Source organism: Myotis myotis, unplaced genomic scaffold, assembly GCF_014108235.1.
Source record: "Myotis myotis isolate mMyoMyo1 unplaced genomic scaffold, mMyoMyo1.p scaffold_m19_p_12, whole genome shotgun sequence".
In the NCBI taxonomy this organism is placed as follows: Eukaryota; Metazoa; Chordata; class Mammalia; order Chiroptera; family Vespertilionidae; genus Myotis; species Myotis myotis.
Window position 1 is genome coordinate 53,810,116 of NW_023416316.1, and position 27,962 is coordinate 53,838,077.

At 40.6% G+C, this 27,962-nt stretch overlaps 1 protein-coding gene across 1 annotated transcript in view; it reads left to right on the forward strand.

The window, feature by feature from the left end:
- Positions 1-565: 565 nt before the first annotated feature.
- LURAP1L (leucine rich adaptor protein 1 like) overlaps positions 566-27,962 on the forward strand; it is a 46,664-nt gene continuing 19,267 nt past the window's right edge. Inside the window, exon 1 of the mRNA XM_036331162.1 lies at positions 566-1,607. Within this exon, the coding sequence (XP_036187055.1) occupies positions 1,302-1,607 (306 nt within the window). The 5' untranslated portion in view covers positions 566-1,301. The remainder of the gene's footprint in view (positions 1,608-27,962) is intronic.

Below are 27,962 nucleotides of genomic sequence, written 5' to 3' on the forward strand. Positions count from 1 at the left end.
ACTTCCTTGGTAGAAGTATCTCAGATCAACAGACTGGCATGCTCTTAACTAGTTGAAAATACAAATTATCAACGACAACTTTTTGACTAGTTATGCTCAATATTTTCCCTCCATAATTAAAGTTAAAAGCATCTCAGCAACTTCCCCCTTTTAAAATCCATAGCTGTCTTCAATAATCACATGCATTATTCTGGCTATTTAATTCTTCACTTCTGCTTGTAGTGACATACTGTTGCATTAGGTAAGACCATTAATTTTGGTTGTACAGTCTCACTTGGTTACTTTTTATTCGTATAAAATTATCAGGAAGGGTTTTAAAGTTATATTTAAACTGGGGAAGGTGGGGTGGGGTAGGACACCACCTTTAAAGTCATTATTCTGCCTCTAATATTCGCTAACTGTTGTAAAGGTTGTAGGTGCCAGGCAATTCCGCCGGGAAAACTGAAATCTAATACTCCTATTAGGAACTCCCAACTAAAACAGGGCGCTGAAACTGCTGCCTGCAGCAGGGGTGCGGAAACGTGCTGCTCTTCTTGCCTAGGATATACGGTACAGGGGTACAGGGGTTGGCCCTGGCTCGGTCCACCTGCCGGCGCCGTTTAAAGTTTCTGAGGCTCGCAAGAACACAATGACTTGGATCAAACGTCCTAAATGGCAAGAAGGGTATTTCTACTGCATCCAGGAAGCCCCTAAACTCCTGCGGACTACGTCCTTGCAGGCGTCCATGCACTCGCCCGCCCTCCTCTATCACTGACCAGAGATGATTTCTGAGGATCCCTTGAAAGCCTGGAGCTTTATGGCTGGAAAATGAAACGACGCTGGAGTGTGGCCACATCATTATTTTGTGTCGCGCGGGACCAGATGGGCAGTCAGTGAATGGCGCAGGGACGTGATGGACAGTTTTATAATGTGATTTCCCCCCAGAAAGCTAAAGCCGGCTTCCTTTCCTTCTATTTCCTCTCGGTCTGTAGTGCTTGCGTTCTCCCCTGCTCTGCAATATCAATTAACTCAACTTCGCCGTGGAGCGGCCAAGAGGGAAGAGGGTGAATTGGTCTCTCTAATCTTGGTCAGAGTCGGAGGAGTGACGGCGACCAGGGGACTGCGGCGGGGACCCGGGGCGCCCCGCGCAGATTGCAGGGTGGATACGCGCAGGCGGTTATGGAGCGGACGGTGCTCTGGACCCGCCGCGGATAGACACCCTGGCGGCTGGAGGGGCCCTCTGACCTCGGGGCCGACTTAGCAGCCGCTGCCACCTCGCAGGCGCAGCATTTTCCTGCCATTATCACCGCTCTTGAGAAGTCATGGAAGACGCGACAGTGCCAGACCTCAGAGACATCGAGCTGAAGCTGGGGCGCAAAGTGCCGGAGAGCCTAGTGCGCTCCCTGCGTGGGGAGGAGCCGGTTCCCCTGGAAAGGATCAGGGACCCCTGTGGGGGGAGTAGCGGCGGCGGTGGCGGCTGTAGTAGCAGCAGCAGCTGCTGCAGCCTCCCTCCCTCCTTGTCGTCCTCCTCTTCGTCCTCCCCAACCTCGGGCTCCCCAGGAAGACGGAGCCACTCCAGCACCCTGGAGAGGCTGGAAACCAAGCTGCACCTCCTCAGGCAAGAGATGGTGAGTGCGGTGCGCCAGCTGTGGGCATGGGCCTCGCCGGCAAAATGCAGAGATGGGAGATGGGAAGGTAGGGCCTGGGAGAGAGGGTGGCCAGGGCTGCAGGGGTGGGTTCCGGTGCGTGGGAAAAGAGGGGGAGAGGAGCGCACAGGGGGTGCAGGTCTGGAGGCAGCCGCTGCAAGGCTTGTTTACCCCGGACTTTGCTCGGTTCACGGTTCGCCAAGAGAGCAGAGCCTGCTCTGTTCTGTGCACTTTGATTGCGAGGCCTTGGTGCTCCCTGGCTGCGTCCATTTAGCGGCCAGAACCCAGTCCCCAGGGCACCAATCCCCCCGGGTTTGCGGTTACTACCGAAGCATCTGGGGCCTGCTGCGAGCCATTCACACTTTAGGTTCCCAAAGGTGGCTCAGGCCATTGCGCTTATTACGGAAACACTTCCGGGTTTGCCGAGAGGTGGCGCCGCGGGGTGCCTGCAGCCTGGCTGCCTGACTTGCTCGCTAACTCCTCTCCCACCTCCATGGCCTCCGCCCCTTGGTGCAGCTGCTGTTCCAAGGCCACTGTTGAGCTGATTCTCCACAGCTGGTTCGGAAAACAATGGCCCATTCGTCCTGTCCTTGATGTTCTCATGAATAGCTTGCTACACTGTTTTGATCCAAGAGAGCAGGTGATCTCCAGGACCAGGGATTTGCTAAAAACCACTTCCTACCCTTCCCCCTCAGTCCTCAATCTGCAATTGTTTGCTGTGCTCTTTGCAAATGTTAGCCCAAGAAAGGGAGGGTGGGAGGAGGACAGGGACAGGGAACACTCTTTATTCCGGATGGATTTAGATAAAGGCACTTGCCATAAGCTCTTGTGCAAGTCACTTCTCTGTGGCCTTGGTGTATTTGTACAATGAAGTGGTTGGAGGAAATGATTCCTTCCTGAATATTTTGAGGAAAATGACAGCAAATCAACAGTATTTTCTACCAGGTTGGGGAGAAAGGACAGTTGCAACAGGGGCCTAATCGAAGGATGGTTGGAAGGATTTTCTACATAAATGATGCTGTCTGCCGGAGCTTCGCATTAAAAAGAAGTAACCAGAGGTGTTTCACTCCTCTCTTTCTGCAGTTGGAACACTCTGGAGGGAATGGATTCCACAGCCTAAAGTAATCTTGGCAATCATATGAGCACAAAAAGCCAGTCTTCAAGATCTGTCCCATGTTCAGAATTTTCACCACATGAAGTCTCTAGGAAACACTAAAAACCTCTCTCAAGTTCTTTAAAGCCAATCTATATCTTGTATGTCTCAAGTATTCATTTTCTCCCTACATGGAATGCCCAGATGTTTAAAAAAATATATAGTTATAGCCCTAGCCCCATGCCTCAGTTGGTTGGAGCATCCTCCCGTACACCAAGAGGTTGTGGGTTCAATTCCCTGCCAGGGCACATACCTAGGTTGCTATGGGTTTCATCCCCGGTGGGGGCCCATTTGGGAGGCAACTGATCCATGTTTCTCTCATATCCAGGTTCCCCTCTCTCTTTCTCTGTCCTTCCCTCTCTCTTTAAAAATAAATAAAAACAGCCCTAGCTGGTTTGGCTCAGTGGATAGAGCATCGGCCTGTGGACTAAGGAGTCCCGGGTTTGATTCCGGTCAAGGGCACATGCCCGGGTTGCAGGCTCAATCCCCAGTAGGAGGTGTGCAGGCGGAAGCCAATCAATGATTCTCATCATTGATGTTTCTATCTCTCTCTCCCTCTTTCTTCTCTCTGAAATCAATAAAATATATATTTAAAAATAAATAAAAATATATCCTCAGGTGAGAAGTATATATATACACACATGTGTGTGTGTGCATGCACGCACATGAATGGGTAGCTGTATGTGTATATATTCATACATCATGTGTAATGCAAATGATTTTATACTATATTTATGTTTCACTGTCCAGATACACAGGTTATACATATTAGTTATTCAACAAGTATTTATTAAGCATTTATTATACCTGTTAAGTAACTGGCTGCTGAAAGTACAAAATGAAAAAGTCAAGGAGCCTCTCTATTAAGGCTCTCCAATTTCTTGTACTCATTTGCCATTTATTATTTTTAGTATATCAAGCCAAATGAGTTCTGTAACTCCGTAGGTTAAAAAAAAAAGCATCTGGTTATTAACAACTAAAGACACTACTAAGGAGGAAAATTTCCTCCTATTCTTCTCGGTTCTTTGGCTGGTCTAACAAGTAAATTGACATAAGACAGATTAACAGGGGAAAAACAAATTTGATTTCTTATGTAAGGTAACCCCAATAAAATGTGAGACACAAGGTCAAGTTAGGCAGTTGAGGCTTATTTGAGTCTCTGAGAAAAGTAATGGAATAGGGCCCTAGGGCCTCAAAGGGGACAAAGGTAATTCTCAGGCCAAGAAGAAGAGCAGATGTTGGGAAATTAGATGTTTGCCTGGCTAACAGATAAAAGTTATCTCTGGTAATAGCTCTCTTTCTGAACCAGGCCCCTATCTACATTCTTTTAGGTAGTTAAGGGAGAAGTAAAATTTTTTCCTCCAGCCTGCTGGGTCTTGATTGTCTTCAGCTCAAAATAATCCAAATTCCAAAGTGGTATATATAGAGGTCATGTATTCTGTTCCTCTTCAACATTTTCCAGATATATCTGTTTTTCTTAATGAAAATGTTATAAAGTTAATAAAAATCTATTTCCCCAAACCAGATCTTGCTATGTGCAATGATTATGGTATCTTAATATATAAACTTTAAAAAGCAAATAGAAACAGTAACAGCAGAGGCACACTGCTAAATTGACTATTCATTATACTTTCTATGTGTAGCATCTATGCACTTAGGAGAATTCATGCCAGAACAGATGTCTTGTGTTCCATTTTGTACTCTAATAAAGGTCTCCATTGAGCACATGATAACACTGGCTATGAGACGTCAGAGAGAACGGACTGAACACAAGTATATTCCCTGGCCAATGTGAGAGTTTCCCCCCATTTTGCATAACTCTCTGGGTGTTCAGCTTTAGCATAGTTGCAAAGCAACAGATTTGTTTTCATGTAGACTTGGCAGTTTTCTTATAAACACCGAACAGATGCAGTTCTTCCTATCTTCCCCTGGTGTCTCCACGTAGAGAAGCTGAGCATGATCTCTTAATCATGATTTGTATGTCCTTGTCTATCCTCTACCATGAGCACTGAGTTAACCTTCTTAGTATTATGCATGGCCCCCCATATTTCATGCTCATTATTTTGAGATGTTCATAGATTTTTCTTCTGGATAGTCTAGAATTATCAGGCTTTGATCTTGCCTTCATAACTCCTTTCTAAGGTATACCTTAGCCATGCACACACCTTTCTAGAGACTTCCAGGAATTAGCCTCCTTTTCCTATTAGAATGGATGTGTATACCATGGACACAATACAGCATAGCCTTGCAGGGAAGTAGTCTTAAATTCTTTCCATACACATGACTTTATCATTGTCTCTCTCATCTCCTTTTATGCTTTTATGAATAATTTTCTTAACTCTTATTAGTTAATGTTATAATCCATGCTCATAGAGGCCTGTGAAATGCACTGTAATGGAAGAAAGTTGAAAAAAGATTGAACAGGGGGGAGAATCTGTTTCTGTGATCAAATTTCTTAATGTCAAAACTCTTATTAACAACATAAATAAGCACCATACATAATAGAGGTGTAGGAAGGAAAATATTGCAAAAGAAATTTTTCAGGAATATATTTGATATGACAGGCCAATTCAAGGTAACCATCAGGATTTTTGGAGGAGGGAGAAAATTTTCCTAATGTGTAAAGTATTTTGATTTTTATTTAAAGATGAGGAAATTTGACAATACAATAAAAAATGAAGAGATACACATAGGAAATATATGATAAAATTGGAAATAGATTTCAGACCTCTTGTGCAAATTATGCCCAATAATATTTGTTCACTACTTTTCAGTTCACAGAGTGTTTTAATATCTGTCATATCATTTGCGTAAGACCATACTGGGAAAGGAATTCTTTTCTTTCATATTTTACAAATGTGATCATTGTGGCTTAGAGAAGGTTGAGAAAGCAGGCCAAGGTCACACAGCTAATTAGTGGACAGAATCACAACTTAACTCATATCATCTGAATCCATGCACTGTGTTTTTATGACCATTCTGGTCTGTATCCCAATAATTTCCCTTCAAAATATAGTTTTTATACATCCGTAATATCTTATCACCCCCTAAAATACTAAGAGACCAATCAAAAGAATCCCTCAGGATGCATGCCAGGGGTTGTTTCAGACAGGAGTTCATTCAATAATCAACAAATATTTATTTAGTGCCTACTATGTACCAGGTCTGCCTCAAGACCGTGGGAATATGGAACAAAATATCTACTTTAAAAAAAGCCGGCCATCCAAGGTCTGTTATATTTGAAATTTTCTTCCGACTCTCTATGCAAAGACTCCTTTTGTTGGAGGGGGGTGGCACCAATACATTGTTATGAGTATTATACTTCTTTCAGCGCGTAAAGATTCCTTTTGCAACGTTTTCTTAAAAGTGGGACTTTAAACATTACTTATCAAATAGTATTACTCCAAGTTCTAGACTATCTCAGAATATCCAAATATTTTCCAATAATTATAAACAATCTTGGTCAGAACCTGCATTTGATTTCTTAGTGATTAATTTTATATTGCACTTTTACAGTATGTGTAAAGAGTTTTAGTGCTACTTCAATGCGTCCATTTCATACATCTAGCTTGAGCGTGAAAATTATCTACATCAATTTACTCTGGAAGAAATTTGAAATGCAGGAGATTATAAAAGCAATTACTAAAGAACGAGAACCTGGAATTAGAAGGAGTCTAATACACCTTCCCACATTTGCCTTCCTACATAATTACTGATTACAGAGTTTGTAAAGAAGTACGTATTACTTGTAGATGCCATATTCTGGATTTTAGTCAACTCTTTATTATGTTGGGATGGTTACTGCAGTGCCATTAGAAAAACTAATTTGAAAATATGGTGTCCTGATTTCCATATTTTTGCCAATTATTTGCATACCGGCTATGTAGTAGTGAGGTAAAAACAATCTCAAGTTAGTTATTTTTTCCTACTGTTAAAGCATTTAAACACCTCGCCCAATTCATCAACTCTTGCTTTAATAGTTTTCTAGGCAAATGCAGACACATCAAGTGATACTGGAACATAAATCAAAATGTTATCTTTCAGAGGGAAGGTGGGGTGTGAGGGTGGGGAGTGATTAGCAAGGAACTCATATGCATATATGCATAGCCCTTGGACAGACAATCCTGTGGTGAAGGCCTAGGAGGGGCAGGTGTGGGATGGAGGGGGTCAATGGGAAAAACAAAAACAAACAAAGGGGATATCTGTAATACTTTCAACTATAAATTTAAAATAATAATAATAATAATAGTAAAAAAAAAATGTTACTGATACTTTTTCTCACTGATCTTTTTCATGTGTGTACCCTGTGTTAAATGGCTTACTTATTTTGTAGTAAAAAGAAAAGTTACTGCCCCAACTGGTTTGGCTCAGTGGATAGAGCCTCGGCCTGCAGACTGAAGGGTCCCAGGTTCAATTCCGGTCAAGGGCATGTACCTTGATTGCGGGCACATCCCCAGTAGAAGGCGTGCAGGAGGCAGCTGATCTATGTTTCTAACTCTCTATCTCTCTCCCTTCCTCTCTGTAAAATCAATAAAACTTATTTTTATTGAAAAAAAAGAAAAATTATCTTAAATGTCCTCAAAAAGAATTTTACTACACGAACTTCACACTTACATCAGCAATACTTCAACTAAAGTAGGCAACAAGATTTATATCATGGGTTCTAAAATTTAGTTATTTTTTTAAGTTGGACAAAAACTTAAGGAAAACCCTTTGATATATAATTGAGAAGCTTAAAGTAGAAGGCAACTTCCTTGATGAGTTCACAAGAGAGCTGATAAGATAAAACGGGAATATAATTTGGCCAGAGAAAGATTACAAACAAATACATCAGCAGGTGTGTTATGCGATGGTGGAGATTAGACATAAATGTTGAGACTAACAGATAAAGCTGAGGAGATTTCTCACAGCAAATGTGCCTTGTACAAGGAATTAAAAGTGCTAATAACTATGTAAATTATAGGCTTAATTAATATTAGGGATAAAGACATAAAGGAGATCAGGAAATCTGATTCCTAACAGTAGATTCTTCTGTCATGTTGTGCATGGAGTATTATTAAACTTCCTTACTCTAGTAAACAAATCTTGTTGAAACATGTTTCCTTACACAGTGGCTCAAAATTAATGGCAGTGCAGGCAAAGATAGTAATGTTACACAGACAGAATGCTGAGGATTTATACATAACTTGAAAACAGTGACATTTCCAAAAAATGGATGAGCCCGAGGAATGTATGTTGAATGATTGGTACACTCATGAGGAACATATTCTGACAGAAAAAGAATTACCTTCCATTTTTATTCAAGTTACACAACCATACAGCCCTGACCTTGAGAGACCACATTTTACGCCAATTTTAAAACTGGTTGTGTTCACTTGGGTGATTGCGTGCATAAAAACACCTTTTTACCTTCCACTTTGTAGTGGTGAGTCACAATGAAAAGGCTTTTACACACACTAAGGCTTTAGCTTTTAAGCTACTACTTCTGAAACTGGGATTTATGTCTGGAGTTCTCTGGGGTCCCTGAGAATGTGTTTCTATTGCTTTGAAGGACATTTTTTTGTTGTTCCTCTTTAAAGGTTAATATTCACTACTCATGTGGTGGACCTCTGGTTGGCTGGAACCTTCACCAGCTTTGGAATCAGACACGCTAGGATTCCAGTCACGTCTAGAACAAGACAGGATACAAACCAACAAGGCCCAGCAGGCTGTCTCGGCCCAAAACTCTATCCCTGCGGAGACTTTAGCTCATCTTCCATGGTCCCTCATTCTAGCCGTGGCTCTTTCACTCACTGGTATATGGCACTGCGCAAGTTATAATACCATTTCTGAGCAAGTTAGAATACAATTTCTTTTTCACATAGGGATACAGGCATCTCTACCAAGGCGCCGTATGAACGCAATGAAATCAGAAAATCAGTTATTACATAGGCATTCAAAAACAGTGAGAATGATGACAGTTAACAGCTACTGTATTATGTCAATTACATGGCTGTTCTGTTGACTTTAGACAAGTAGCCCTAGATGGGCAATGCGGCTTTGCGACACATGAAAGCTTAGGCACCGCTTCTGCCAAACTGACTATCATAGCTTCAACCATGTCACTAGATCTTCCATAGGGACCGCATTTCTATACAAAAGCAAAAACGAAATGTGGGTAGCTTTTCCCCAGTTCCAGTGCAAGCATAGTATAGTACAGTGATGGCAAACCTTTTGAGCTCGGCGTGTCAGCATTTTGAAAAACCCTAACTTAACTCTGGTGCCGTGTCACATATAGAAATTTTTTGACATTTGCAACCATAGTAAAACAAAGATTTATATTTTTGATATTTATTTTATATATTGAAATGCCATTTAACAAAGAAAAATCAACCAAAAAAATGAGTTCACGTGTCACCTCTGACACGGGTGTCATAGGTTCGCCATCACTGGTATAGTAGCATAGGTTAATGAACCTAATTTCCAGTATCCTAGGTAGTCTGCGGAACTGGAGACTACTTAGAATGAGACCTTTCATTCATTCATTCATTCATTGTGAATTTATTTGGGTGGCATAGGTTAATAAAATTGTATAGGTTCCAGGTGTGCAATTATAATACATCATCTGTATATTGTATTGTGTTCACCACCCCAAGTCAGGTCTTCCATCACCATATAATGAGATCTTTCTATGTGCCAGGTACTCTGTTAAACATGTTATATGTATCATCTCATTGAAACCTTATAGTTATTGTAACTAAACATAATTTTCACAGTTATCTTATAAAGTACTGAGGCTTATTGTTGATGCTTAAGATTACCAAGATAGTAAGGAGATGAGCTAGGTTGTAGTCAGTATGTGAGCTTTATTTTTTTTTTAATTTACCTTTATTGTTGAAAGTAATATAGATGTACCCTTTCTTTCCCCATTGACCCCTTCTAGCTTCCCTCCTCCCCACAGGATCTGAACTTTTAACCATGACTGTAGTATTACATTTCATGCTTGAGAGTACTTCTATGCTTTTGTTGACACCCAGAATTAAATGTATATATCTGCTTTTCTTTCAGAATTTCAAAATATTAAATAGTTTAAACTGTATCCTTATTTACCACAGCTCTCCCAGGAGGAATAACTAAAGACATGGATGTTTATATGTAGCTATTTTTTATTATTATGTCTATTTATTATCCAATTTCTATGTATGTTAAAATGGCTATACCAACATGTACTTTTATTTTTTTACCAAAGTTAGACATACTTTATCTGTCATAGAAAAAAATTGGTGCTACAAGCCCAACCACTCTTTTAAAAAAATTTATCTTTATTATTAAAAGTATTAGAGATGTCCTCCTTTTCCCCCCATTGACTCCCTCCACCCCACTGGCACCCTCCACTACAGGCCTTTACTGCACTAGTCTGTGCCCATGGGTTATATATGCATATGTTCATTTTATAGATAAGGAAACTGGCTTACAGAGGTTAAGTAACTTGACTAAGTCACTAGAATTGGTTTCTCAGCCATTTATTCAGGCAAGGGCCACTGTGAGCCTGGCTACATGGTGGATCCAAATTACTCACAAATCATACTATATGTGAGTGCCATGAAGTGTGCTCATTTGCTGTGAATGCACGTTTTTACAATAATTTCATCACATATCTACCAATGGATCCATTGGTATTTCTTCAAAAACATTATTGTTTCCTTTTTATAAATTGAAGAGATGCTCTTTCATTATAAAACTTCCAGAAATATAGACATATTGAAAAAGGAAAACAAGCCCTAACCAGTTTGGCTCAGTGGATAGAGCGTCGGCCTGCGGACTCAAGGGTCATAGGTTCGATTCTGGTCAAGGGCATGTACCTTGGTTGCGGGCACATCCCCAGTGGGGAGTGTGCAGGAGGCAGCTGATCGATGTTTCTCTCTCATCGATATTTCTAACTCTCTATCCCTCTCCCTTTCTCTCTGTAAAAAATCAATAAAATATATATTAAAAAAGAAAAGAAAAAGGAAAACAAAAGTCTCCCTTCACTTATTCTCAATACTTTAGCTCCCCCCATATTATTCTATACCCCAAAGGAAACTGCTGTTGAAGTTTGGTATGAATCCTCTCAGGCCTTTTTCAATCTCTTCGCATATATCCTATCTAATAAAAGAGAAACATGGTAATTAGCATACGACCGCTACCCTTCCCATTGGCTAATCAGGGCGATATGCAAATTAACTGCCAGCCACAATGGCGGCCGGCAGCCAGGCAGCTTGAAACTAACATGAGGCTTGCTTGCTTCAGTGACGGAGGACTACAACGTTCCCCGCCTGCCTTGCCGGCCTCTGAGCTTGCAGTTTAAGAAACATTGTAACAAATATAGAAGCTAAACAAAACCCCAGAAACCTGCTTTCAGCCGGCCAGGATCTCAGAGCTGGAGTTATACATTGTTTCGATTATAGAACCGAAACAAACCAGATACCTGCTTTCAGCAGCAGAGGCCTCAGCTGGAGCCAGAGCTAAACCTGGCCCAGAATAAAAAAGAAAAATAAGAAAAAAGGGAGCAGTTGGGAGCTTCAATTGGCCTGAAAACAGCCCTCAGCCCCTCACCCAGACTGGCCAGGCACCCCAGTGGGGACCCCCACCCTGAAGGGTGTGTGACCAGCTGCAAACAGCCATCATCCCCTCACCCAGGCTGGCCAGGCACCCCACTGGGGACCCCCACCCTGATCCAGGACACCCTTCAGGGCAAACCAGGCAGCCCCACCCATGCACCAGGCCTCTATCCTATATAGTGAAAGGGTAATATGCCTCCCAGCACCGGGATCAGTGGAGCCGCAAGGCCTCCCGGCACCGGGATCAGCATGACAGGGGGCAGCGCCCAAACCCCGATTGCCCTGCGGCTGTGTGTGTGACAGGGGGCGGGGCCACAACCTCCCTATGGGCCCTGCTCTGTTCCTGACAGGGGAAGGCGCCCCAACCCCCTGATCAGCCCTGCTCTGTGTGTGACAGGGGGCAGTGCCCCAGCCCCCTGATCAGCCCTGCTCTGTGGGTGATAGAGGGTGGTGCCCCAACCCCCCCCCCCCAACAGGCCCTGCTCTGTGTGTGATGGGGTAGAGCCATAACCTCCCCATTGGCCCTACCCTGAGTGTGACAGTGGCGGCACCCCAACCCCCTGATCGGCCCTGCTCTGTGGGTGATAGAGGGCGGCACCCCAACCTCCCCCCCCCCCAACAGGCCCTGCTCTGTGTGTGATGGGGTAGAGCTATAACCTCCCCATCGGCCCTGCCCTGAGTGTGACAGTGGCGGTGCCCCAACCCCCTGATCGGCTCTGCTCTGTGGGTGATATGATGTATATACACATACACATATATACATACACATATATATACATATATACATTCACATAATTTTGTTGTTTTAGATTTCATTTTCCTTCATCTGACATGCATTGGATGATTACATTATGCCAGTTGGTACTGTAAACAGTTTCCATGTATATGTTGTTCTGTTCTCACCCCTGAGAACCTAATCTGTTAGGTAATACAAACAGATTCCTGATAGAACTTAAGAAATGTTTATCTAGTTAATTTTTATCCTATTTTATCACTTCTCATATAAACCTCAACCAGTTACTAATTAAAAAACTGCCTTGGTTGGGTCAGGCAGAATGTCCATCGCAGTTAAGCCTATATTCTAACTGACACATTTTAGTCTTCAAAATGTTAATCCCATCAGTCAGGAGTCGGGCACACTGGACTGTCTTTAGGGGTGATAGTTCAATCCTGACCTCTGATATCTTGTGATTAATTTCAGATTTTCGGGATAATTTCCCTCATTTCTAAGTTCTAGGGGGCATATCACATTCACATGCATGTCCTCCTCTACTATCAGCATCAGCTTTTCTTGAATAATTTTTAAGGTTTTAAAAAAGATTTGATGGATACCATGGATTCTTTTTATGCAAACTAAAAATGGTCAGAATTACCTGTTTGTAATTAAAATTATGGAATTTTCTCTCTGTATGTTAACTTAGGACTTAAGTCTCCAACTTTCCATATATTGAGAAGAAATTGAGAAGAAAAGTCCCTCCTCACAAGTCACTTTATCACAAGTTGGTGATAAAGTCCAACTTGTAAGGCTGCTCAATTCAGATACTGGTAGTTCCTTTGCTGACAATTTAATGATAAATAGCTCTGATTGGCTTTTCATTGGTGTGGTTAACTTTGTTTCCAAATTTTCTCTTAATTTCATAAAATCTTAAATTATGATGATTAAATTCTTTCATGCAGTCATTGAAACATGCAAACAGTATAAAATGATCTAAAGTGGAAAATACTAGAAAAAGTTCCCCACATCCCTTTACCCAATTTCCCCTCCTTAGAGACAACTACTAAGAATAATATTTTATGTATCCTCCTAGAAATTTTCTGAACACATGAAAGCATACCTCTGGTTTCTTACATACTTTAGCTATAATTATACATATATTTTTGTGACTATACGTGCATGCATAATTTTCAAACTGAAACTCTTAGGAGCTCATGTTGCAGCTAATTTTCTAGAGTCAGCAAACACTCTGGTATTGATTATAGGTATATATTGCTTCAAAGCATAACTTACAGTGCTGCCACTTTGGATAGATTACTGACAAAGTACAGCAGTCAGAGAGAATCACTCTATTTGTATAAAAATATTGCAGTTGATGAGGCAAAAATACAGAGTCAATAATCTCTAGAAATAGGAAGGAGCATCATAGGGTGCTCTCTCTCCAGGGGTCACTCCCACACCATTCCCTCCCCCTCTCCTTCCCACATAATCACGTATCTCCTAAACTCTAAGGGACCTCTTGAGACTCGCAACCAGGGGAGAATGGGCAGGGACAGCTAGGTCCCAGGTTGCTCTCCCTCCAGGGAGCACACCCAGCCATTCCCTTCCCCTTCTCCTTTCCCCACAGGTGTGCATTTCCTAAACTCCAAGGAACTGCACGAGACTTGCAACCAGGGGAGCAATGGGCAGAGGCAGCTCATCCCAGGCTAACCCCCGAAACCTGGCTCCAAAGTCCCTTTTTCTCTGACTTCCTGGTGAGCCAAGGCAGCCCAGCCCAGGCTCTCCTGTCGCTTCTCTATGCCCTTCCTTGTTTTACTGTCCTACGTATATTTTTTTCAGTCATCAATAAATTCTTGCTTGCTTCTCTATTACTACTACTACTACTACTACTACTACTACTACTAATAATAATAACAACAACAACAAAGAAAAGAGCAACAAAGGCCTTAAGGTAGAAAGAAACTATAGAGGTCATCTAGACCAATTCCCTACTGGCATGCTAGTCAGCTGATTATTTTTTTTTCAACTTCTTCAGTGATGGGTACTTCCCTGGATCACAAGACAGAACATTCCATGTTCAGACACTTCTATTCATTATAATTGTTAATTGGCAATTCCAGTTATTCATCAAAAAAACAAACTCTACAATCATTCACTATGGGAAAAAATGCTGTAGCATGTTGTGTCTACAAGCCATGGATTTATAACCTCAGATGAAAGCTCTCCAGTGTAAAACACAATAAAAGCTCAATGAGTTCCTCCTGGGTTTGTGGGTATATGTGTAAAACAAAGGACTTTTTTGCCTTTCTTGCAAAATGAGAAAAGAATGGCAAGGCCATGTCTTGGCAAGAGTGGAGAGAAACAGGCAGTCTTCTCACGGGCCAGAAGTGTGTATGTTCAAGGTGCCTTTATAGGTAAACTTGACACTGTATTTAAAAAAGGAAAAAAATATTCTTTGACATAGCAATTCTGGTGCCAGGAACATTTAGGATAAATATAGAAATTTACTTACCCTAAGGAAATAATGAATATGCACACAAAAATATAGTCTCTAATTTTGGTATTATTCATGATTAAAAAATAAAAATAATCTAAATGACCAGTAATGGTAGGTAGGTTATTTATGTGCATATGATAGAAATTTGTTTAGCTATGTAAATTATATTTTAAAATTACTAGAGGCCCGGTGCACAAATTTGTACATGGGTGGGGTCCCCAGGCCTGGCTGGTGATCAGGGTCATCAGGGCTGTCTCACCCAGTCCCAACTGGGGTTGGGCCAACTGGGTTCTGCCAGCCGGGGGTGACGGACAGGGGGAGGGACTGCAGGAGGTTGGCCGGCCTGCCGGAGTAGGGGGCAGATGGGAGGAGGGACCATGGGAGGTTGGCTGGCCGGCCCCAATCAAGGCAGGTCAGGGCCAACTGGCCTGGGGGAGGGACCGCGGGAGGTTGGCTGGCCACAGGCAGGAATGAGGGAGGTTGGTCGGCTGTGAAAGGTTGGCTGTGGGAGCGCACTGACCACCAGGGGGAAGCTCCTGCATTGAGTGTCTGTTCCCTGGTGGTCAATATGCGTCATAGTGACTGGTCGACCAGTCATTCCAGTCATAAGGGTCGTTTAGACTTTTATATATATAGATTTATGAACAGCGAAAACAGTTTTGAATATAATATGCTTAGGAAAAAAGGTTGGAGATAAAAATATCCTATAATATTCAGAGTGGTATCATTGGGTGGTGGAGTTATAGGTGATATATGTTTTTGTTTTTCTGTTTAGCTCTTGTTTCATCCAATTCCTCTACACCAAGTATGTCAAATTTGCGGCCCACAGTCCGCATGCAGCCACAACGAATACTCATAATCGAGTACTCATTTATGTCAGCCCTTTGTATTCAGCATGTCTCTATCGAAATAAACCTACGTTTCTATGAAAATTAAAGCTTTTTTTTTTTTTTTGCAGCCCACATAAACTTAAACCTTATTTATTTGGCCCATGTTAGCTGTTGAGTTTGAGATGCTTGCTCTACACTGAGTATATTTTGTATTTTGTTAAGAAAAAAAATGATAGAATTAAAAAAATAAAAAAAAAATTAAAGAATGTGTGCTTCAGAGTAAGGTAGAGTTGAAGTCAAGGAATTATAGCTCTGCCTTTTATCAGCTAAATGCCTTTAAGAGTTTAATATATATAAAATAGCTGGCGTTCAGCCTGCTAAACAGAAAGAGCTCATTAAGCATTAGTTTTTCTGTCCTTCCCATTTGATTAATAGCTTAACTCTTTGGTGCTTATAAGAAAAGATGAGATTAGAATTGTTTCTACTACTCATTTTTCCCTTTCTTCCCTTTATTCCATTTCAAAGAAAACGGGAGTATGACTACATGTAAAATAGCTTCTTGTCCTACACATACTAAGTCTGAGTTGCTAAGTTCCGCACTGAGTGCCTTTGCATAGAAGTAATACTTGGAATGCTTAGTGCCTAAGTAAGAATTGGCCACTTCAACTTAGGAATGTCCTCTCTGTAGAATAAGGTGCATTAAAAACCAACGGACCCTCATGATTTTAGTCACAGTAGCTGAGGCTAAACATGGACAAGTTCACCAAAGGAAGGTAATGAACTTGTCTGCTACTCTCAGAAATATTTACACGCATCCTACAGTCTCTTCACATGAGTGGAGGATATTAGGACTCGGATAGATGTTTGTATACATTTTTAGACAGAAAATTAGTTACTGTTTAAAGTGCAGAAAAGGGTAAGAAATAATCAACAAGAATCTCAAACCACTTTCTAGTCTTCTATCATTTTAAAAGGTGATAATAAAATTGTATTGCAAAGAAATAATGACATAAGGAACTAACAAGTATAACTTAATGACTGAGTTCAGTGATTTTAGTCACATTATAAAACTTAATGATTTAATGGTAGACTAGGAATTATTCACCAAAAAAAATCTTTCTGCAGCAAAAGCACATTATTATTTAAAATACATTTATTTATCTCTAGGGCTAAATATTTCAATGGGGTGAAAGTCTGACAAAATTCTATGAACATAATTTCATTTGTCACTTTCCTATTGTGCAAATTTTAGGCTATACATTTCAACTTGGTGAATAATATTACTATCTTTTTCTCCCTCACTATTATCACCTGGAAGGCAGAGGCTATGACTAATCAATGCTTATCTATATAATAAAACCCTAAGCGACCTGTATGGTGGAACGACCAGAATGACCAGTCACTATGATGCGCACTGACCACCAGGGGGCAGACGCTCAATGCAGGAGCTTCCCCTGGTGGTCAGTGCGCTCCCACAGGGGGAACGCTGCTCAGCCAAGGAGCAGTGAGCCGGGCGATAAAGAGCAGCGAGAAGGCAGGCGGTAAGGAGCAAGAGGTCCCAGACTACGAGAGGATGCAGGCAAGGCTGAGGGACTCCACTCCCCCAGTGCATGAATTTCGTGCACCAGGCCTCTAGTATTTCCATAATGCCCAGCCATTATTTAGGGATGGAGCAGTGAACATCTAAATTAAAGTACACTTTAGTCCTGCCTCTAAGTGTTGTGTTTGGAATGCGGTAGCAACATTTCCTTTTTGATTGGAAGATAGAACCCCAGTCCCTCCCCTGCCTCCCACCAGCCAAACCCAGTCACCTGGAACTTAGGTTGTTGGTTAAAGAAATATTAAAACATCTTTTGAGTGTTTGTTATTGTTCCACTTAACTGAAAGGGGTTTTTAGGGATAAAATAGGCAGGTTTAGGAAGTTTTAGGAATAAAGGGGTCTATGGGGGAGAACCACAGGACTGCAAAGCTGGGAGCTGCAGACGGTATACATTCACAGAATAAGGGAGCTGCCAGAAGGTATACATTTCCATAGAATAAGGGAGCTGGGAGCTGCAGAAGGTATTCATTTACAGAATAATGGGAAGGAAGCCACTCTTTCAGGGAGGGAAGAGGAAGGCCAAAGGGAATAGAAAAACAATAAGGGAGAAGAAGAAGGGAACCTCTCATGAGCTTTGAGCTCTGGAGCTGCTATAGTGACCAATCAGAGGGGATAGCAAGACACAAAGAACTGTAGCCTTTCTAAACCGTAGCAAAAAGGGACTTAGTGGGACTCTCTCCCCCTCCCCACATGGGAGTCTGTGCTTGTTTCTCAATAAAGTTCCACCTTTTCCTATTCCACCTTTTGTCCGTAGTTTCATTCTTTGAACCCACCTGGACAAGGACCCAGGAATCATCCTGCCCAGAGGAACACCGCGTGTTCCAGTTCAATGTTCGCATTTCATTATTACTTTTAAAAAAGGGAAGAACTCTTCTGCCTTTTTTGAAGCAATACAGCAGAATTTCTTCCTGGCTGCATGACCTACTCTATCCCCAGATACTGTCAGTCTCAAGAATCACTGCTCTCAGGGGCACTGCCATACCATAGAAATGGAGTTCTTTTTCTTCTCTGATCAGTACACCAATACATAATCATTTATTTTGGAAGCCTAGTTTAGTACCTGGGTAGCATCAGTCATCGGGGCATTAATTATCTGACTCTTCTTGGCACAGGCCTCAGTAGGCTTGGGGACGTAGGAGTACCATGTGACCTGGGCACACTGTATCTTATATGTTGGAGGCAGCTAAGCAAACTTCAGTGGAGTGTCACATTATCAACGTCCAGATGGGTAAGCTGGATGGACAGAATGAGAAAGGCTCTGTTTCCTGAGTGCTCATTGTAAGATTCAAAATGGAAAGGAGTTCCAAGGAATCAACCCATTTTTCTGTTTTTAATTTGGAACTAGTCTCAAAAGAGGGGAAAAAGCTACCAAATACTCCAGTATTGCTACTAAACCAGCAACAGTACCGGCTTCCTTCTGGACTGGTTTGTCCCTATGTGAGCTTTTTAAACACTCGTTTTCGCAGCGGCATTATTTCACCACCTTCCTAAAGCTGCACTAATGGGCTTTTGCTGCTTTTCATCTTCCTCTTTCTTATGCATGTTACCCACATCCACAGGAGGAGTTCCAAATATGGGGCAGGCATTTTTAAAACCCTTTTATTTTAACATAATGTTAGATTGTACATAAAAGCTACAAAAATAGTACCCAAAATCACTATATCACTATATACCCCTCATCCAGATTCTCCCACCTGTTAACAATTTACATTGACCTCATTCTCTCTCCTCCCTCCTCTCTCTCTCTCTCTCTCTCTCTCTCTCTCTCTCTCACACACACACACACACACACACAGACACACACACACACACACACTTCCTTACTTTTTTTTTCACCTTAAAAAGGGGCAGACAGGCGGAGCATGCCCCACCTTTCTTCCCTCGCAGGCGTGCATCTTGACTTTTCTCTCCTAAACTCTTAAGGGTCCCCAGGAGACTTGCAACCAGGGGAGCAATGGCAGCAGCAGCTCATCTCAGGCTTAACCCATGAACCTGGTCCCAAGGCCCCCTTTTCTCTGACTTTTCATTGAGCTGACAGCAGCCCTGCCACGGCTCACTTCTTTCCTATAATGTTTCTAGGGAGCCACTGCCCAGGCTCTCTCCTGCTGCTTCTACCCTAAGCCCTTCCTTGTTTCGCTGTCCCCAGCTTTCATAAACACACTCTCCAAATTAAAGAAAAAGGTGGCAGACATGCTATTACTTTACTTCTAAATACCTCAGTGAGTATTTCTCCAACGAGAACAGTTTCGGGGCATAAATGTCCTTCCTCCCTCTTGGAGAATCGCAGTCATAATTAATGACCTCCATCCTTTTCCTGCTGAGTTCAGACCTTCCCTGAGAATATCTTTGAAAGGACACTAGAAGTGGCTACTTCACATCGACCAGACCAGCATTCAGTTAGACAATATAGCAGGGTCTACCTGAAGCATATTAGGGGCAATCGGAAAACGCCCTCAACTTCTCACTTTCCTGTTGACTTAATGCCAGAAATTCTATTCTCACAAAATCATCTTTTCAGCCAGAGCTTATGTTCCCTATGAAAATATGAAGTAGCAGCTGGAAGATTTTGGAGCATAGGTGGTATCCAGTAGATACATATGAATGCCGGATACAGTAACAACACCATTGCCTTCTAATATTTGATCTGTATGGGAACAAGGATTTGAAGAGCCCATTTTGTTAAGTGAGAGAAAAGGTCACAGGAAAAGGATATAATTTTTTAGCATTTTTGTCTAAGAAAAGATGTCTCCTGTGAGTCATTATTTTGCACTTTACATCGTAGTTTACAAAGCATTTTCACATATGCTATCTTCTTTCCTCAGTCCTAGAGTTAATGATGTTATAATGCTTCAATGATGAATATAACACTTGCTACCTATGTTTCAATGCAATGTCTGTAGTTATATTTGCTAGAATACTGTATTTGCCCAATAAATGCGACTAGTCTTCTGCTTAATGCTATAGTTACTTGACCAAAGAAGTAATGACTCAAGCTATACTATCACTGTCATCACGTGCTAAACTCCTTTGGAGAGTTACATTTAATAGAAATATCCTTACGTTGAATTAACTCTTGAAAAACATCCACTTGTTTTTCCTTTAATCTGGCTATGTTTACACTTTGCCAAGAGCCATGCATGCCCTGACAACTCCGATGAAATGAAATATAATTTTAACTTTCATATTCTACTTCTTGAGTTTATTACTCCATTTTTAAATTTGTGTTTGTGTTTGCTTTTCAATGTAATATTTGTTCCAATTATCCCTTACTTGGAAGTTCTTAAAAATCAGTTTGGGGATGTCAGAATGAGTATGTGAGAAGAAAGTCAGGATAACTAAGAAATTTATGGTCTTCTTTACATGTGGTTTTGCCAGTGGGGAAAAAATGAACTAGAACTTGACAAAGATTATTTTGGTAAATTTTGGATTTCATGATGAATGCAGATTATGCATTGTCTTAATAGGACCCAAACATAAGAATGGGTCATAAAATCTCCCCCCACTCTTGTTGGTTACATTCCCTCCAATGCCATCCTTCAGTAGTAGCCTTGGAAATTATGTACAGTTCATGTCTGTAAACATGTATCCTGCTTCAAGGTAATCTTGTACCACAGGGAAATGAAATCTGTACCGTCTCCACCAGTACACTTAATGTAAAATAAAACTATTTTCTTAGATGTTTGTCTGGTATGATATCTTTGGTTTATCACCTAAACAAGTTGTTTTTTATTAGCAAACAAATTTGTTGTCCATGATCTTGATCTATACTTTGGAGTACATTTAAACTGATAAACATTCTTTTTAAAAAAAAATGTATTTTATTGATTTTTTTACAGAGAGGAAGGGAGAGGGATAGAGAGTTAGAAATATCGATGAGAGAGAAACGTCGATCAGCTGCCTCCTGCACACCCCCTACTGGGGATGTGCCCGCAACCAAGGTACATGCCCTTGACTGGAATCGAACCTGGGACTCTTCAGTCCACAGCCCGATGCTCTAGCCACTGAGCCAAACTGGTCAGGCCTGATAAACATTCTTTATGTGATGGTAAGCATTTTTTGGATGTATTTGGTTATTCAGTGGCAGTAATTTTTAATTACTCTCCTTTCCAACCATGTTAAACTTTACATTTATAAGTGGAATTAAAAGACGAATTTTATAGAACATGGAAAACTTATTTAGTGAAACAACTGACTACTTCTGCTCATATGTGGATTCTTATGTGGATTCATACATGATGAAGTCAGGAATTTTGAGAAGATCTTAATGGTTGTCATGATGTACACTGTAAACTTACTATAATTATTATATTATTATAATGATGAATACTGTAACTTTAAAGAGCAACTAACAAGGCAGTGAAAAAAGCTTTCTCAAGCAGTGCTTCTCTCAGCCATGATAGAGAGTAATCTTTTTCATGAACCAAAGCTTTACTTGGCATCAGACATGGAAAATCAACATGCTTGGAAGCACACTGCCAGCACAAAATGGAACCGCTCGGACATTTTTATTTGATTAATAAATGAAATGAGCTCTGAATATGATCATTAGCAGTCAAAAAATAAATAACAAGAACGAACGCGTAAATGGATGCTACATTCTGTGTTGGAGCCTTTTAAATAATCATAGCACAACCATCTTATCTTATTGGCATTGATAAGCAAGTGGGTTGAAATGATTATTGTTAGACTCTGTAACACTGTTTTATTTAAAACCACTAACCATTAAGTCTCCTAGGAGCACTGTCAAATGCTCACAACGCTGAGCTGGAAATCGAGATAGGGAGTGATTTACAGTAGATAAAGACAAGGCCAGGATTTTCTACTTCCCAAATTGGTTGTTTTGAGTGTCATGGAGTGGCCAATATAAATAGAGGAAAAGAATTTGCATTTACACTTTAATTCCAAAAGTTCAGACATCATTACTGGGGATGATCATAACATTAAGGGTTGGGTTATTTTTGTTTTCTGTCAGTCTTAAAACAAACTGATTCTATTTGGATTTCACCCCAAATTCTCAAGGAGTAATATACTTTTTCTTTTTTTTACTTTTACTTTTTTTAGATCATTGAGTTAATTTTGTGATGATAGTATCAAATCACTTGAAAAAGTTATCCTCTCCATGAAAATAATCCAATGCCTTTTTGTAAGCAGATTTTGGTGCTACTCATACTATCTAACTCTTCTAAGAACAAATATTACATGATTCACACACTTGGAAATGAGTCTAACAGGAATCTATTTGCCATCTCTTGACTTTACACATGAGATTAATTTGACCCAGCCAAAAACCTTGGTTGTTCCAATTAAACACTGATGATGCATATCTATAGGAAGTATACATATTTCCAAAGCCTCACCCCCTGCTGGGCCTTAAAGACAGATGGAAACTCTCAGTTGCACACCATTTAACTATGCAAATGCCTACCCTGGGCACGGTTCACCACCTCTGCTTCTAGAAATGTTACTATAACAGTAATCAAGTGAATGCAACACATATTTTTAAGCACAAACCACATCCCACTCCTGTATAGGCCCCAGAAGAAATACAGTTGAAAACACAGAGTTCAGATTATTTGCAAACCAATGAGGTTATTAGTAAAACAATAGCAATATTTAACCACCATGCTATTAAAAATTCTGGTCTAATTCCAAAGGCCCATGTTCTGTAATAACGTATAATTTTTATATCAAGCAAATTATATCTATCATAACCATTCAACACTATGCCTAAGACCTGGTCATTTACATCTTCATGTACAACTCCAGCCCCACCTAAGTTCCTCAGATGTGCCATGTGGACTCTTATTTCTTGACATTTGTATCGGTTGTTCTTTTTGCCTGGATATTTCTTCCTTTCCCGGTGCTGTCCCTCACACCTCATCCAGTCAACTCTGACTTTTTATCCTCCAAGTCATACCACGGATAACGTTGTACTATATATTTTTTTCTCATTTTTTACTTTTTATATCCCTCTCTAGAACATAAGTTCTTGCATAGCTAAAACCATGTCCAATATATTTCATCTCTATACATTTAGCAGAGTATAGGAGCTCAGTACTGGAGAAGTAAATTAGTAACGCTGTCTAGAAAGTGCCCTGCCAAGAACTGGTTTTGTAGGAGGGTAACCATAGGTGGAGGGAAAATTAGCCTGGGCAAATTTGGGGTAGAATAAGCACTTGTTAGTTAGGAATCTGTAATGAGAATGATGGAGGCAGGTGAGAAGGTTATGTGGGAATTAGTGTAATGAGATAGGAAAGGTAAAACAATCACAATTAAGAGAGAATTCTCAGCTTGAATATGGTTGGATAAGCAATAAGGACCAATTGTAGTTATTTGAGGAAGTTGTGTAATAAAAGCTGTTATATTTTTGCATACTTACTCATTTTTTTCCTTAAGATTTTCTTCTTGAGAACTAAACAGTTCCATGTGTTTTTTATTATGGGATCCTTAAAGAATGCTGTACTTTTGAAATACTCATAAACAAGAAAGCATACTGCTGATTACTAAGGAATGAAAGTATGCAATAAAGTAAAAAATGACAAAAATATTTTTGGAACAAGGAAAGAGAAGGTTATACTTGTACAAGATATAAATATTCCAAAATGTTTGTTTTCTTCCTACCAGATATAATTCCACGATTCCATAGGTTTTATAATTACACAATAAATTAATGTAAGTTGCCTGTATTAGAAAGTGGATATTTTCTAAACAAAAATATTTAATAATTTAATGGTTTTAATCATTCAACTGGCATTGAATGATCAGCTATTTATATAAATTTCCATGTTTATGATTGTGTGATTTATCTTGTAATTAAGGTTTTTTCTCATTAAAATGTAATATACACTCCTGATAGTTATTTTAGAAAGTACATAAGTATAAGTGGGAGGCAAAAACAATGATTATATTACCCAAGGCCATTATTATATAATTTTTGTCTTATTATATTCAATTATTTTTCTTCTGTAATTTTCCTTTGCAGTGTTGAAATCCTAATATATGCCTTATATATTTCTTTTTTGTAGAGCCTATATTTTTGCTTGGAATTGTATCATAAACCTTTTCCTATGTGATTTTCCTAAACCTAATTATTATTGCCTGAGTGAGATTCCATTTTTTGTGCATTTCTCTGATACTGGATATTTAACTTGGTCTTTATATTTCTGTTGTGATGATACAACAGTTCAGGTTATTTCCTTAACAATTCCTAAGCTGAGGGAATAAATGTCATTCCTTTTGCAACATGATTTTCTAATTAATTTTTTTGGTCAGACTGAATATTCGAGTAGGTTTTTGTTAAGGGGATCATGAATGCTGTCTCTTGGGCTCTTGCATAGGGAAAGGAAGCATGTAGGCCATGGGGCTCAGAGCCAGGGAGGTCTAGGTCTGAATCCCGGCTCCATCATTCCATGGTTGTAGGACACTGGAAATTACAGATCCTCTCTGAGTTGCAATTTAATAAAATATACTATTAGAGTTTTTATGAAGATTAGGTGAAAAAAAATATGAAGTACTTGTTGTAGTGCCTGGAACTAATACTTTATTAAAGGCTAGTTATTACTGTTTATGCTGTTATTAATGTTGTTGGAATTTTTTGCTATCACTATGGAAGTTAACCTGGATTAGTTAAAATTTTCTATGTGGGATTACAAACACAATAATTAAAACAGCAAATGCCTCCACTATCGCTAAAATGCATTGTTACCAGGACTGTTCCTCTATCTGCCATCAACCCTGGGGCTTTACCTATGAGAACTATGGCCCTTTCCTAGAATTCAATACACCACCCTCCAGGTGTTCTTTACCTACTTCCTGAGCAGTTAATTCTGATCATTGCAAAACCAGCCTAGAAAGACGTTATTGTTATTACCGAAAATTGAAATGGCAACCACACTGATTAATTTATAAAAGCAGCACGTACAGAGTGTTAGGAGAGACCAATGCCAAGTTTTAGGCAACTGCAGAAGTTTCATTTCTTTTTTTTTTTTTTTAATATGTTTTTATTAATTTTTAGAGAGAGAGGAAGAGAGAGACAGAAACATCAATGAGAGAGGGACATCTTCATTGGGTGCCTCCTGCACGCAGCACGCTTACTGGGGATGAAGTCTGGGGATGAAGTCATAACGTGGGCATGTGCCCTGACCTGGAATCAAACCAGTGACCTCTTGGTTCCTGAGTTGACACTCAACCCCTGAGCCACACCAGCTGGGAAGAAGTTACATTTTTGAAGCAAGAGACAGATAATAGGGAAAGAAAAATGGCCGTTCTATTACTTTTAGAGACACCCAAATACAATACTGCTTACACTTTATAAGCGGCATCCACCAAGATTTTAATTAGTAGAAAATAACCTCGAATTCTAGGTAAAGTTTGAGCTTTAATTGCAGTAACTTTGTCTTCTTTTTCTGTATTATAATTTAGGATAAACTTTTAAGTTTTAACTTTAGAATATTCTTTAAGGATTTTATTTGGGTAGGAGTCATATATTTTCTTTAATAGAGATATTAAATCAACCCAAATAGAGCCTTATTTAGATAATTCATACCCAAGGGAAAACATGATCTGGCATCATCTTTGCTAATTATATGGCAAGCAGTTATATCCAGTAAAACCCAGCAATTATTTAGTATAATTTTTTATCATCTGAGCTTACGAATTGTATTTATGGAAGGAATTCCAAATAGAAAATGAAACATTCCTTAAAAAAATGAATAGTTATTTAGGTGCTAGTTCACTGGGAAGCATTCCATCTTAGGGTATTTCTGTAATGTTTTATGGGTATTGAGTCAAAGTTTTATTATAAGCATCATTCTTATGTTTAGTTTATAATAAAAAGCATGTGTAATTATAACATAAAATTTTAAATGCTTCATAGATGAAATTTCAATGTAATGTTAGGAGAAGTCATCATCTGAGCAAAAATAGTGAAACCCTTGGTAATGTTATGAATCTGGGTGTCTGGGCATGTCCTGATGCATTCATCATGTACCATCTGCTCCAATAATTCTTGCCATCAGCTGCCATAGCTTGTCAGTGGGTACTGTAGATTCCTACCTATACATCTACCTTTATTCATTCTAGGATGGATTTTTCTGCATGGCTGTGACATGAAACATACTAGCAAACTACAAGTCCTGTATTTTAATAGGACATTTAAAAGCTATAGGAAAATTAGGACGCAGTTAAGTCTGCATTGCCTTGATTGTTTTCTTCTCCATGCTTTCCACCTGATGTGATAAGAACTGAGAAAAGTGAACCACCCTATTCCCACTAGTTCTTTTTAAATGTGGTGACCCATCTGTTGCCATATGCCAGGCATCTGCTTTTATCATCCTCATTTGTGATCCTTCAGAGATAGAAGTGATAAATTAACATTGAATTTATTCTAATTTTTACTGCTACTGCAAACCATTTAATCTGGCAGCAGTGATTTTCAGATGTAAGGAAATGCAAGAGGATAAGAATAGAAACAGCAATGTATTCCCAGCTACATTTTTTGAATAGGTGAACAACTTTTAGATAATTGTATTATCTCCATAACTCCATTTTGTAAACTTTTCATTTAATTTATTGGGGTGACATTGGTTAATAAAACGATGTAAGTTTCAGGTGTACAATTCTATAATACATCACCTGTATATTGTCTTCCTCCATCACCATTTCTCCTCCCTATATCTACTCTTTTATCTCCCTCCACCATTTCCCTCAAGTTTTTCCTCTTTGTTTCATCCTTTCACCTTTGTCACCTAGCCCCACAACCTCCCTCCCCTCTGAAAGCTGTTCGTCTGTTCTCTGTATCAATAATCTATTTCTATTTTGTTTATTTTGTTCATTAAATTCCAGATGAGTGAAATCTTACGGTATCTGTATTTCTCTAACTGGATTATTTTCACTTAGCATAATACTCTCCAGGTCTATCAATGCTGTAAGATTTCCTTCTTTTTTTATGAGTAATCCATTGTGTAAATGTACCACTGCTTTTCTGTCCCCTCATCTACTGTTGGTTACTTGGGCGTAGCTCCATTTCTTTAACAGCAAAATGTGAGGAGTGATTCTTGATTGTAAAATATGTTGAGATTACATCAAAGTACATTAAATCAAAGTGGTATCATATCGAGTGGGCAAAAATAGGTTTACAGTTGTGAGTACATGAGTTTATTACTTATTAAGTACTAGAGGCCTGGTGCAGAAAAATTTGTGCATTCGGGGGGAAGGGGGGTCCTTCAGCCGGCCTTTGCCCTCTCGCAGTCTGGGACCCCTCAGGAGATAACGACCTGCTGGCTTAGGCCTGCTCCCGGGTGGCAGAGGGCAGGCCCAATACCTAGGTGCAGCCCCTGGTCGGGCTCAGAGCAGGGCCGATTGGGGAGTTGGGGCACCGCCCCCTGTCATGCACAGAGCAGGGCGGATCGGGAGGTTGCGATGCCACCCTCAGTCATGCTCAGGGTAGGGCCGATTGGGGGGTTGGGGCGCCGCCCCCTGTCACACTCAAGGCAGGGTCGATGGGGAGGTTGTGGTGCCACCCCCTGTCACGCACAGAGCAGGGCCCATCAGAGGGTTGGGGAGCTTCCCCCTGTAATACACAGAGTAGGGCCGATAGGGGAGTTGGGGCACCGACCCCTGTCACACACAGAGCAGGGCGGATCAGGGGGTTGGGGCGCCGCCACTGTCACACTCAGGGCAGGGCCGATGCGGAGGTTATGGCTCTACCCTGTCACACACAGAGCAGGGCCTGTGGGGGGAGGGGGGTCTGGGGAGCCGCACCCTGTCACACACAGAGCAGGGCCGATCAGGGGGTTGGGGCGCCGCACCCTGTCACACACAGAGCTGCAGAGCGATCATGGGGTTGGGGAGCTCCCCTCTATCAGGCACAGAGCAGGGCTGATCAGGGGGTTGGGGCTCCTTCCCCAGTCCCGAACAGAACAGGGCAGATAGGGAGGTTGTGGCCCCGCCCCCTGTCACACAC